General features: G+C 37.5%; 1 protein-coding gene across 1 annotated transcript; it reads left to right on the top strand.

The window, feature by feature from the left end:
- Positions 1 to 428: 428 nt before the first annotated feature.
- Positions 429 to 1,253, top strand: LOC131152747 (uncharacterized). The gene is made up of 2 exons (XM_058104599.1): positions 429 to 492; positions 602 to 1,253. The coding sequence occupies exon 2, from the start codon at positions 623 to 625 to the stop codon at positions 1,025 to 1,027; it is 405 nt and encodes a 134-aa protein (XP_057960582.1). The 5' UTR covers positions 429 to 492; positions 602 to 622; the 3' UTR covers positions 1,028 to 1,253.
- Positions 1,254 to 15,076: the final 13,823 nt, after the last annotated feature.

The raw sequence follows: 15,076 nt of genomic DNA, 5'->3' as shown, positions 1-15,076 counted from the left end.
ACTCAAGTTTTGAATGCAAAAATATTAATTAATTTTCTAATATATTTTTTTATTAATTTACATAGAGTCACCACCATCAATTCTTTTTTTTTGTTTTTTTGTTTTGTTTTTTTAATTCTGGCCACTCACCTCTCTATAAGAATCTCTTTCATTTTCATTATACAAAACATTGCGCTAATATTTTATAGACAAAATTATTCAAGTAGTCAGAAATCAATCCCTGATTTGGATGTGATGCGTGATAGAAGCACCATCGGGACCCCATACAAGAGTAAATCCATAAGGTACCAAGTTGCTGCATGCGCTGGCCAGATAATTTCGTTGACCTAGATGCATGTGAACATCATCACACCCACCCCTAGCAAACATATCACAACATTATTGCTAGCTTGATCTATAAAACTCAATGCATACAGAGAGGATTGACGACAAGATCAGCTGCAACAGAAGCAGGAAAGCATAGGAGAAGAAGGGGATATTAGCGAAGCAAAGGTAAGTAGTTTAATTTTAATGAACTAGTAGCCAAAGACATTTGATTAATTATTAACTAGCCAGCACCATCTTTTTTTTAATGTATATTTGATATCTTATGTTTACACAGACATGTTCTTGGGTTGCAGGTATGGGAATTTGGCTATACGAAGTGAAAAATATTTCAACGAAAGCTTTACGCTTGAGGAAGGGATCTTCTAATTGGCAACTAAATGAACCCACCAATATGGTGAATGTGGTAACTGGGTACTGGGATGATGACTGGAACTTCTCTTATGGTGATATAAATGTGAGAGTGTTTGACGATGGGGATTGGGGATTGCAGATTGAAGTCAAAAAATCTGGCAGAAACACTTTAAGCAATAAGTGGGAAATAGAAAAGAACTACACGCAAGTTAATTTTGTTTTCGAAGAAGACACAGTTTGGGTTTATCCCACGACTCATCCCTTGAAGAAAGATGGGCATGAGCATCTGGCATGGTCTGTGAATCTCCACAAAGAATGGAAATGGGAGCCGTACGACATCGACGCGTGAATCCATCACCTATGGGTTTCTGGCTTTTGCGTGTTGTTGCTTGCGCAAAGTAAATAATTACCGTATGCGATGAGTGCTTCATATCTGGTTGTAAGGGTTTTTCTTTTGATTACTTGTTTTGGTTTTGTTGCTTAATTTAGTCTTTTCTACCCTGAGATGGGAAAGCAGTAGTACGCAGCTGCCACTACAGTTGTCGTCCTTTTCTAATAAGAGGGTTTTTGGTTCATTTGATGGTGGTCTCGTTCTCTCTCCGCCCTCCCTCCCTCCCTCTTTCTCACTGTATTATGCAATCCACCTCATCCCCTTGTTTTTTTGTTAACTTGAACTCGATTTTTTTCTTGGGAACTGACTAATCAATACATCTAGAATAAAACGAATATGTATGCATTCTTCATTTTAATATCCTAAACAGATAACGATTATAAATTTTTTTTTTTTTTAAAAAGAAGATAATTTTATATTAAAGGAGCGAGAAGCATGAGATTTCAATCCCCCTTTCAAAGGAAAATACAATAGAAAGGGGAAGGGATGAACTTAATCACCCTCCCAAATCTTGGGAAAAAAAATTGGATCTAGTCCAAAAATACAAATTTGATAAACATTTATCATACACTTTCGTAGCAATTGGGTAGTTTTCCTCAAAAATTATTTCTTTCCTTTCCTTCTAAATTTCACAACAATGACTACCAGAATAACTACTTTCATCTTTATAAGAAATCCTTTGAGCTTTGAACAATTTCATGTTAAGAACATTGATTTCAACGTATTTGGCATGACCATATGATTACACGTTCCTTGGTACATAATAGGCCAAATTTGCTTGTTGAAATGATAATGTAAGAAAATGTGATCTACATTTTCAATTTCCTTCTTACATAGAACACACCTAGTTAGGGGCTAACATCAAATCTCTTTTTTACAGATTATCCAAAGTAAATATTTTATTATTTGTTGCCAGCTAGCGAAAAAAAGAAAAAAAAGAAAAAACTGACCTTTGATGGAATCAAAGAATTTCATAATTGGTTGTAAGGGATTTTGATAATCTAGGTATTCTGCCAAGAGGGAGGGTGATTTGGGATATAAAAATTCTTTCCTTACTTTATATTTAGAAATCCCTTAGTTGAATTTTACTTTCAACAATGTTTACTTTCAGCAAGTAATCAGCCCTTAATGATCATATTATTCATTATTAATCAAGTTGAATTAACATTCAATTTCAAGTTCAAATCTTTTAACTGATTTCGATTTCAAAACTTAGATTTTATTCCTTTCCTCTAATCAATGAAATATGATTTTCAAATATTGTATTTTTGAAAACATTCAATTCAAAATAAAATTAGAACTTCAAAGAATTTATCAGCCCAACCAACAAGTTAATGTATGCTGAATTTAAATATGCTTTCAAAACAAGATTCTACCACTCCCCAAAGTTTAGCAAGATATAAAAATCATCCACACAGTTAATATACCTGCAGAAAATAAAGAGAGAAGGGAGAAGAACTTAGAATCGAATTTTTTACAAGGTTTGGCCTGTAGCCTACGTCCTTGCCCCAAACAACCGTTGTGAGAATTTCAACTTTCTTATTAGGCAAAGTTACAACATCTCTCATTCTTAGGTGGAGATCATTCTCTAACAAGAACACCCCTTCTCGTTAGCCAACGATTTAATAACCTTGAATCGTCAAAAAAACAACACAAAATAGCAAACTTGTTGCTTTACAATGAATACTCTCAGTTAAAGCTAATTTGTACAAGTTAAAAGTACAATATACTTGAGCAAATAATCAATATAAAGAGATGAAACTCAAAGTAAATATCACCAGGGTTCTTTAGATTTGAAAAATCTCAATTAGTGCACAGGAACCTCAAGCTTTAATTCAGCAAATACTCTGTAATAACTTGTAAGCAAATATTCAGCAAGAATTCTTTGAAAGTATGAGAATTAGATCAATAGCTATTGCTTATAATTTTTGGTGGGTGTAATCCTTGGGTTTAGTATGTATTTATAGATAGAAAAAGTAATATTTCGTGTTCCCCAAGTTTACTTGTTGTGTCGACCTGCTTAATTTCCATATATTTGTTTTTTCATGATATAATAAAAACTAATATCACAAAACTCAGCAGATTATAATCCATCTAGACCCCTGGGTACCAGAGATAAAACAGAACACATAATGGAAGCCTAAGCAGCAGAAAACATACAATCATAATATCATAAATACTAAACCATCCATCATAATACTAGAATTACTACATTCACTGTATTTAAGTATATACATCCCGAAAAGAAAGACCTAGGGACATTTCTCACAAAAATCTAACCGTCCCCACCAAAACTTACCCTACAGAGAGGGCAGATCAACAGAACTATATCAGCAGAGCTTTACCCGCTCTCCTATCTTGGGCTCCTGCAATGTTTATAAAATTTTGGGGTGAGACATCTCTCAGTAAAGGAAATAAACTAACACTAGTGTGTGACAACAGGAGCATTTCTATGATATATATATAATCATGAACATAACTAGTAAAACTGTATATATATTTTTTTGGGAAAACATGTATAATCAAAACATGGCAGAACATAATGGTTTCCATAACATAATTCATTTCATATGAATAATAATACAAAAACAATCCTAGTGGGTTGGTTGGCTGTTGTCATGTATTACCCCCATATGACTGGGTTGTTTGGCCTGAAGGCGGGACCTGACAATGGTTGGCCGACCACTGCCAAGTCAAAAGTACATTCTGTAAGTCCGATAGGTCTACCAGACCTGGTTCGTATACCGGGGCCACTCACACACTTCTTAAAAACCACATCGACCATCTAATCTCACACCATTCCGTACAGTGGCGTTAATACAAATATCATGATAAATCATGAACACATAGCATCGATACCATGCAAGTGCTAGCCTAAATCAAGCCAACCAGGTTCTAATAACATATAACATATACTAAAACTGTGATACATGGATATTTCATACCATTAATTATCAAATCATATCATTTTGCATATATACGTATATCATGAAAATCATCGGCCTGTATGCCGATATTTCACATTTGCCATAGCTCGGACCATACGCCGGCAAATCATATCCATAACTCAACCCGTACGCTGGCAAATCACATCCATAGCTTAGCCCGTACATCGGCAAATCATATACATAACTAGGCCCATACGCCAGCAAATCATACACATAGCTCGGCCCGTACACTGGCAAACATATAAAAATCTCAACCCGTACGCCGGTTTTCCATTATAAAATTCATATCTTTATCATATTCTTAAAAAACAATACTTCATATTAATTCTAACTCATGCCACACGAAACAGGTTGTTTGTATATTTAATATACTATCATTTTCAGCAGTATTTCCCAAAATAAAACATATATAAATATATTTATTTTTTTTGAAATCAGATGCTGTAATAATATACATACATTTTCATAAAATAACTAGTTTAGTTTATTCCTTTACTTGAGTCCTGAAAAGCCCTAAAACGAATAGCCCAGCACCCGCAGGGTTTCCCATTCAACACCCTGAAAACAACATTCCCCAGAACTAAAGTTCAGTATTTATACGCGTACTATGCTTTCTACAACTGTCAAAAAGCCAAATACTGAGTAGAAAGTCTTACCCTGTATTTGAGATGGTTTCCAACTCAACCTGACCGATGATTCACTCCAGCAAATTTGAAGAGAACTCTCCCAAGAGTGTTTTGGAGGCTTCAGATCGTCGATCCAGTGAAGAATGGACCCAGAAAACTCGAGAGAAGGTTGGGGAACCGAAAAGGAGAGAGAAGGAAGGTTATGCGCAGAAGATTTCGGCTAAAAATGGATTTTAGGCCTATTTATACTGCGGCCTTCGTTGACGAGGTCAATAGGCAATTCGTCGACGAAATCTTTCCTCATCGACGATATTTAGAATCTATCAAAACCTTTCTCGGTATTTTCTTGTCGACGAAACGTACCCTCGTCGATGAGCCGAATTGTAATTTCGTTGACGAGATCTGCTGCCTCTTTCATTTCCTCTCCCATTTCTATTTCCTCCTTCTCTATTATCATTTAAATACTATAATTATTCGGGTCACTACATTCTCCCTTCCTTATAAAATTTTGTCCTCAAAATTTACTGTCCATACAACCCATCATTCCTTAAAACAAAGCGGTCTACTTATTTTATTACTTACCCTCACTTATGGAGGAGGAATATCGTAGTTATATTCCAAGTCTTGGGAGATTACACATACAAAAGAAAATTCTCCCAAAACAAAATGCCACTTACTAACTAAACTTTTTACATGTACTTGCAAAAGAAATACTATCTAACTACTTATATTTTACCCGTTTAGACTTCTTGGAATAGGTGTGGATACTTCTGCTTCATCTGCCCATCAGATTCCCAAGAAGCCTCTTCAACTGTATGATTCCTCCACAAAACGTTTACCTGAGGAATCTTGTTATTACGTAACTCCTACACTTTCCTATCCAGAATCTGTGCTAGTACCTCCTCATATACCAATGAATCACTGAGCTCTAATTCACCGTAACTAATGATATGAGAAGGATCTAGGATGTACTTCCTCAATATAGCAATATGGAATATATCGTGGATCTTGGACAACATAGATAGCAAAGCTAGCCTATAGGCAACCGACCTCACTTTATCTAGAATCTCAAATGGGCCGATAAACCTAGGGCTAAGTTTACCCTTCTTCCTAAAACGTATAACCCCTTTCAACGGAGTTATTTTCAAAAATACATGATTACCCACACCAAATTCCAGATTCTGGCGATGATTATCAACATAAATCTTCTATTGGCTCTGAGCTGCATTAATTCTGTCTCTGATTAACCAAACCTTATCACGCGCTTGCTAAACAAGCTCTGGCCCCACTACTCGCTACTCACCCATCTCATCCCAAAACAAAGGATAATGACATCTCCTACCATATAGAGCCTCAAATGGTGCCATGCCAATGCTGGTATAATAACTGTTATTATACGCAAACTCTACCAATGGCATGAACTGAGTCCAACTTACCCCCAAATCCAATACGCACGCTCAGAGCAAATCTTCCAATATTTGTATCGTCCTCTCAGTCTGCCCATCTGATTGAGGATGGAATGTCATTCTAAACAATAACTGAGACCATAGTGTTTCCTGCAAACTCCTCCAAAAATGTGACGTAAAACGCGGGTCTCGATCTAACACAATCGATACTGGTACCCCATGAGATCGAACTATCTCCTGAATATAAATCTCCACCAAACGATTAAGGGAGTAGTTGATCTTGATAGGTAAAAAGTGGGCAGTCTTAGTTAAACGGTCAATAATCACCCAGATGGCATTCTAGTCATGCAACGCCGTCGACAGTCCTGACACAAAATTCATAGATATATGATCCCACTTCCACTCTGGGATAAATAATGGCTGTAACTACCCTACCGGTCTCTAGCTCTCAGCTTTTACCTGCTGGCATATCAAACACAACGCTACATTGTCACGCCATGAACCCCGAAATGAGACCCAAAGGTGAAAATATAATCTACCTATCCCTGTATCCGATTAAACATCCAAAGATACAGTACAAAGGATGAGGGTTCAACCCCGTGGGGTTCCCAGGCACCCTAAACACATCCAAACACAACAGAATATACGCCATGGAAAAGGACATTCTATATAAATACAGTACCATGCCAGAGTCTATACAAGAGCAAAAATAGGCTCTAATAAAACATACAAACGGGTGCCCAAATACATCCCAAAATGGCAACCCACCAAAATACAGTCTTAGCACTTACCCAAGCGCTAATCGTAATACACCGGCCACTATGCTCCCTACACCAGGATGCTAGTTCCAGTTACTCAAAGGACCTGTGTATTCAGTGTGTGGCATTTGAGTGTTATCATGATGCAACATACATGCAGTTAAATGTAATCCAGTACTACTTTACACAGTGCATATACGCACACACACGCATGATCAGCAATCCCGGTGTCGTCACACCCTTTGACACAAAGCCGATCCGCGACAATCTGATGTTAGCCTGTAGCCAACCCGCGAAGCACTGCGCCACCGGCACATGGCTAGTCCCCGACTCCCATGGCATTGTACCGGTGCTAATTGGTGGATCTACACCCTTCGGCCTGATCTGCTGGAATAGGCTCACGCCCTTGGATATAGAGCCGGACACTCTTACCTACGTTGCAGATGATAAACACATGCTCTCGGATATAGAGCCGGACACTCTCAGTACCTGGAACAATTTCGGAACCGCGTTCCTACTAGAATTTTAACAGTCACACACACATGCATGCTCATATAACCAAACAAACCACACCCATTTGGTAATCTAAATCATGGTTTTCTAAATGAATACAGTTTAAACAAGTCAAGGCACAGCCATCCCTATAACACAGTATAAATCAACATATACCCTCGGTTTTCAATAAACCAGGGATGTAGCTCGTTGCCCCCTTTTTTCCAACATTGTAATAATGAAAAACCCATAGTTTTTCTTGTTAGATCCTTCAAAATGAGTAGCCAAAACACACATAGGACCGTGAATCACAGTTCCACCGAGTTTGATTTCAAAAATACCCAATATAAACACAATTCCCCTTACCTTTTCCCTGAATAGCAAATCCCGAACTCCAAGGTCCCTAAACAACAAACCGAGTTCCAAAACCTACAAATCACAGTACAGAATATACTCACAAGACTGTTTCCTACAAAACTACTAGATCAGAAATGAAAACCGAGCCTTACCTTGATTTTATGCCAAAACCCGAAAATCTTTGAAACATGATTCCGATCCATAGAAGTTGTAAAAAATCCTTCCATAATCCTCATGGTAACTTTAGATTCACGATTCCAGCGACAAACCGCAAAGAAATCTAGAGAGAGAGAGAGAGTAGGGAGAGTTCTAGAGAGAGAGAGTGATATTTGAAGTTTTCTTAGCTTGGAAGTAAAGAATATTCTATTTATAGGCTTTTTGACCCAGGTGAACTTGTCGACAAAATGGTGCCTTCGTCGACAAGGCCTTATAGTCTTCCCGTCGACGAATCCTGATATTCCTAGTTTCCAAAACTCCTCGGATTCTCCTTGTCGACGAGTCTCTGAATTTCGTCGACGAGAAGGATGAAGACTTCGCTGAAGAAATCTGGCTTCGTCAACGAGGCCTGCGCTTTTACCAGAATGCTCCTCTCTTTAAATATTTAAACCCATTTATCACAGTTCGGGTTCTTACATACATACTCGGCAATCTCTCTTTTCATACCACTCTACCAATATGACTCTCGCAAATCCCTGTACATCTTTTGTAAGAACCCGAACCGTGATGTATGCACTAATTTTGTAAAAGAGGGGTAAAAATGGAATTTGTACAGACTTCGTTGACGAGGTTGAAGGCTTCTCGTCGACGAAATTCAGAGACTCGTCGATGAGTGAATGCCAAGAGGTTCAGGAAAGTTAGGAATATCTGGCTCATCGACGAGGTTGCCGATTTGTCGATGAGGCTAGTGAAGAATTCGTCGATGAGGACACAATTCGTTGACGAATCCCCTCGGGTCAAAGGCCTATAAAAGGTGTTTTGGGATTGCTTTGGGGCTAAGTTTCCTCAAAAGCTCTTTCTCTCTCTAGAACTCTCCCCACACTCTCTCTCTCTTGTTTTGGTTTCCGATCATTGCCCGGTTCATAGATCCAAAGTTACTGCGAGGATCAACGAAGGATTCTTTACGTTTCTAGTGGATCGGAATCTCGATTTGAGCATTTTCGAGTTTCGGGCTAAAATTGAGATAAGGCTCGGTTTTCATTTCTGATTTAGTATATGTGTAGTAGTACGGATTGTAAGCATGTACTGTACTGTGGTTTGTAGGTTTCGGGGTCTCGGTTCGTAGTTTTGAGGACCGTAGAGTTCGTAGTTGGATTTCGGGTTAAGGTAAGGGAATTCTGTTTATGTCGGTCCATTTTCAAAATCAGGATCGGTGAGCTTCTAGGCTATAATCATATGTATGTTTTGGCTACTTATTTGGGAAAATCTATCGGGTAAAACTACGGGATTTTTGGGTTACAGTTTTTCGGGAAAATTGGGGATTTCGGGTATCATCTCTATTTTTGTTTGGAAAACTGTTGGTTGTTTTTAAACTGTATTATTGAGGTGACCGTAATCCATATTTGCATAAACTATATACTTGAATTTGTAAATGATATGATTTTCCGTAAACCAAATAAGTGTGGTATGTTTGTATGTATGTATTTTGTTCTAGATATTTGCGAAACAGCTATGTGGCGGCTAATTACCGTACGCTGAAATGTATAAGGACATGAGTTCCAAAATGATTCCAAGTTTTGTGAAATCGGCTAGGGGCGGCTAATTACCGTACGCCAAGAGTGACCGGCTCTATATCCGAGGGTGTGAAATATCACCAATCTAATTTCGGTTGGTCACCGAAGTGGTGTGGGCTATATGCTACATCGTATGAAGCAATGGATTCACTGTGGGCCTAGGTCGTCATAGCGTAGTTGTGCATGTGGCAATGTAATCGGAGTAAGACTTGGTGACCTTGCGTAGTTGCATATGTAGCAATGTAATCACTATTGGGCCTGAGTCATAGATCTTCGTTGTTGCATGTGTAGTAATATAATCACTGTGAGATTAGGTGACCTTGTGTAGTTGTGTATGAAGCAATGGATTCACCATTGGGCCTTGATCGTTGCAGCGTAGTTGCATATGTAGCAATGTAATCGTTGTGAGACGAGGTGACCTGGTGTAGTTGCAAACTAGTGTGACGACACTAACCGTATGTATGTATGTATGTATGTTTGGGTATCGTATGAATTGGAATGGTTTTTCTAAAAATACTGGAACTGTATGGAAATGTATGAAATTGTACAAATTGTTTCAAACTGTATCGTATGTATAGTGTTATGAAGTATGTAAAATGACACTGGTATGCCACACACTGATATAAATTGTTTTCTTCCTTATTGAGAGGTGTCTCACCCCGAATGTACGTACAATGTTTTTCAGGTTGTTCTGGTAGCTGTAAGTAGCATCCTAGCATTTGGGAGCAAGGTTGTCGTAGCTACTGCTAGTACCTTTTAGGTACGAGTTTTTGTAATCGGGTGTCGTGATGGATTTTGTTGATGCTCGTAGTATATATGGTATCCATAGGGATGTATATCCTTGTATGGTATAGACTTTGGTATGGTATAGTGTACGTACAGAAAGATCGTATTCTGCTGCTTATTTTGGATGAGTATGGATGATTGTGTGTTTGTATGTGGGCATCTGTTCACCCCACAGGGTCGGACCCTCCATTTGTATTGTGTCATGTATATTTTAAATTGATACAGAGACAGGTTTGGTTACTAAATTCACCCTCGGGTCCCATTTTCGGGTTTGGGGCGTGACAGCTTGGTATCAGAGTTAACCAGGTTGTTAGGTCTTGTAGACTTGGTTAAGAGTATTGTTGTGTACATACCAGAGTATAGGATGTTGTTAGCTTTACCGTGATCCCAAGAGGGGGGTGAATTGGTATTTTTAAAATTTATCTTCTAGGTATTCCTCCTAACAGTAGTATGTTCACAAGTCTATGGTCAATCTAGTGCAAGTAATATAAATATATCAGAAATTAAGTAAAGCAGTTCAATTACTCACACACGCACCAGAAAGCAATAAATAGAGTGTGACACGCAGATATGTTATCGAGGTTCGGCCAATTGTCTACGTCCCCGCCTTGGCTAACTAGCACAAGGATTATCACAATAACTTGCTCACTTAAACAGGTGGCGCGGCACCTATACAAGCTAGGTCAATTAGCACAGGGCTGACCTCAACCTTTACACCAATCTTTACCGAGCTGGATTACTGCCCCTCAGGCCACGCCTGGAATTTTTCAGATATACAATGAAAAGGTACAATATAAGGATGCTTTCATGTAAAGAAGATTTGTACCCCAAATGTGTACAATCACAAACACCACAGATGATTTAAAATGTAAGTTTAGTGTGGTCTAAATGGTTCAACTCTCAAAGGTATTTTCTATCAGTGTAATACGTACGTGAGAGTGTCAACGACAATCTGTGTATTTCAAAATATTCAATCAAACGTGCTCACACAGAATATCAAGCAAACCTCAAGAGTATCAATCAGTAGAATACCTCAATCACATAAATATGTATATGCTTGGATTGCAAAATATATGTTATCTTTCTTTTCAGCAAATAATATGTGAGTGAATAAATATTGCAACAAAGAAGTTTCGCCTCAAAAACAAATATCTCCTCAAATGGTTTTCAAAAAGAAATAGCAATAGATAATTGTAAATGATTTTGAAAATAATTTGCAACCAAAAACAAATACGAGCTTCTCAAGATGTTGCAATGAATATGCAGTCTCAGAAGATCTAGTAAAGTCTTCTTAGGATGAACTTATTAGCAAAGTCTCCTAAGAATCCTTTTGGTTTGGCTCTCAATAAAAATGGATCAATCTTACAACAAAGAGAGAGCAAACCTTCTTATCTAAACACTCAAGAACACTTACAGATGATTTAATGAGTTTTGAATGTAAGCTAGAGTGTATTTAGAAGAGTATGAGCAATGAGAAATATTTAGCTTGAGAGAGAATTTGATTTTCTTAAATCTTGTTTTGATTTTCCCAAATGAGAGGGTATATATAGACATACCAGAATTTTTGACCGTTGGGGACCTATTAGGGATTGTTAGAAAAGTTTAATGATGTTTCAAATATTTTAACCCTGTTTAAAAAATATTTAACTGTGGTAAAAATCAGGATAACCCGAGAGGTCCGGTCGACCAGAAATGTTTCGGTCGATCAGGTCTCATATGGTTCGGTCGACCAGGGGGATTTTGAACTAACTTCTCGGTTGACCAAGAGAAGGCAATTTTTCAAATCACCAAGGTTCGGTCGACATGGCCATTTTGAACTGGTTGGTTCAATCGACCAGACCATTGGGATTTCTCACGAGGACCCTCGGTCGATCAGGTAGTTGGAGTACAAATGTGGCTTGGTCGACCAGATGGTCAAAATGTTGAACCACGGTGGTTTCGGTCAACCAGGGCTTTTGAATTACCTAGTTCAGTCGACAAGGACCTTGGTCAACTGTTGACCCAGGTCCAGTTCGGTCGACCAAACCAAAATAAACTATGTTGGCCGGTTGACCGAAAGTGCACCAAGTGTGCATTTCGGTCCCATTTTGAAACAAACAAATCCTATTCAAGTTCCTAACAAACATATGTGCAAATATATGTATCCTAGGGTCATTTATGTCCAAAATTAAGACACCAAAAAAGTCCGGTGTCGGTCGATCGAAACCTTAAGGTCATTTTAGGCTGTATTTTAGTTTTAGCTTTATAATAAACCATGCATGTGTTGTGTGTTCTTATTACAAACCAAATAACCTAATTACTATTACAGACCAATTTGACCACTAAATATATATTACAATTGAGAACATAAATTTGTCTTCAAGCTTTGAGCTTTCACGTGTCATCAATGTATCTACTAATATAGACCTGCACATGAACTAGATATTTATTAAATACATGAGTATTTTTCATTATCAAAATCGAGCGTGACTAATAAGGTCAACAGATGTAGGAAATGGGTAGTGTTGGTCGAGGGTTGTTTTGTTGCTAGAATGGGATGTGTCGGCGGTATTCTGTGTTTTTCCAGGGATGACGATTCTAGTAAAGACAGGGCAAACCATTGACGACTTTCGTGTCAATGTGACGGGACAGACTTAGACCTGTGAGAGTAATAGTTGACATGATTAGGTCCATAATTGTGTTAACTGCATACGATATAGGAATTCTAAACGATTCCTATTCTATTTTCAGAATGGAGCCCAAGGATAATAACTTGGAGAGTGGCTCCAAGGAGACCGCAAGCGATGAGTCTCCCTCTGTGTCTCAATCAGTGTAAGTACCTAACATTTTTTCAAATATTCAGATTGAGCTACTAGCAGTTTTATGGTCGTTGGGTTAATAAAATAATTTATTACTTAGAAAACTAGCCATTGGGTGTAGAATCTCGATGCAAACCGTCGACGGATTCCCCCAAACCATCGACGGTTTGCTCAAACCGTGGATGGTTTCCTCCAAGCCAAAATTTAATTAACTCTTTGCCGATTACCTTTGATGCACCTGGGCCAAACCGTCGACAGTTTGCCCTATTTCTTCATTAACTTGATTTTAATGTGCATGAATGAGGTTTTAACCTAACCGGGACCAAGTCTATTAAATGTTATAATACTAAGATTGTTTAAAACTATCCCTTTTGAAAACAGAGCAAGTATAGGATATTTATATAATACAATTTGTTTTGTTTTTTGAAAACTCATAAGTGTAGAACTTATGTTTTGGTGATATCCTAAATGCTTTATAACCTAATATGAAATGCATTTGCTCAATGATCTTGCGTGAAACAATACCGCAAGAGTAACAATAGTTCCTACCTCAAACACTTCCTATTACATTATGACTTTGTTGGATGTGCTTGAGTTATTCCGAGTGAGTGTCCACTTTGATCTTTCCTACTCAAATGTCTACTCGATCTTTGCATTTGATCTATTACCTTCATGTCTTTGTCACTTGTACCTGTACTAACTTGATCTGTAAAGATAGGTCAACTTGGAACTACAAATTAGGTTGATGTCATCAAAATACATCAAATATGATTATGTAGCCACTAAGGCTAACATTTTTTTTTTAATTTTTCTAAATTTTTTTTTTACTATTTTTCTCAATTTTTGAAAACTGAAAAATCAGTTAAAAATTAATTTATCAAATTAAATAAATGAACAAGTGGTTTATACGAGTAAAACTGAGTTAACCCGGCTCGGGAAAGAATGACCACTTGTTAGCCTGTGGTGGTGAGACGTGGCACTGTTATTTTTATTTTTATTATATATATATATATATATATATATTTTAAAATTTTATGCAGCAAGGTGATGTGAGCATAACATCACCCACTACGTGGCAAAATGCAGTTGATTCTAGGATTTTGGCATGAATCGCTAATGTGGTAGCGATTTGACCATCTAAAGAAAACACAAATTGGACGGTCAAGATCACGCTACATCGCTCCCTAAATGTGCAGTCTTAAGCGCGCCATGTGCCTATGCCCGTATGGTGACACGTCTCCCACTACTATATATAAAAACCTTTTTTTTTTTTTTTTCGTTTTTTGTTTTCTCTCTATCTTCTCTTCTCTTTCTCTCTGGTTCTATTCTTTCTCTTTCTTCTCTCCCTTTCTCTTCGCTTATTTCTTTCTCTTTATTTCTCTCGCAAAAATCTCCCTCTGTCTCCCACTCTCTCTTTTTTTTCTTTGTTTTCTCTTTCTCCCTTATTCAATTTTTCTTTCTTTATTTTCTCTCTCATTCTCTTCCAATTTTATTTATCGGTTTTGTCTTTTCTCCTCTTTCTCTCTCTCTCTCTCTCTCTCTCTCTGTGTTATTTCTCTATTTTTTTTTTTTTACATTATGACACTTTCTTTTCTCACATTGCAAGCATGTTCAAAGAGCTTTGGGCTCTTTGTTGTTAGATCTGAGCTCAGATCAAACACTTCGAAGATAAGTCCTTTTATTATTATCTCTGGTTCTTTTATTTTTCTTTGAACTTTCTGCTTGTTTACTTGAATTTTTATGGTGATTTCCTGTGAGCCAAACAAGAGAAGGTTTCCTATCCCAAATGATTTCCTCATTTGGAAAAATTAATATGAGATCAGTAAAACAATTAGAAAATATCCTTTGAATCTCAAAAAGCCTATTTTGCCAAACACTATCCCAAATACTCCTCCACTTCATTCTCTTTGATTATCCAAGCCTAGAGAGAGTGTTTAGAATATTAGTGTTTCCATTCTAAATAACCTTATACTCTCATTGATATTTGTATTGTTTGATTTTTGTTGAGAGTTTGGTTAGAGTTCTTCCCATGGATTTAACTTGATAAATCTTGTGCTGAGAAAACTCTTTAACTTGAGGATCTTTTCATTGTCATTGCAAGATTCC

Source organism: Malania oleifera, chromosome 4, assembly GCF_029873635.1.
Source record: "Malania oleifera isolate guangnan ecotype guangnan chromosome 4, ASM2987363v1, whole genome shotgun sequence".
Classification (NCBI taxonomy): Eukaryota; Viridiplantae; Streptophyta; class Magnoliopsida; order Santalales; family Ximeniaceae; genus Malania; species Malania oleifera.
This window is presented reverse-complemented; position numbering and strand designations above follow the sequence as displayed.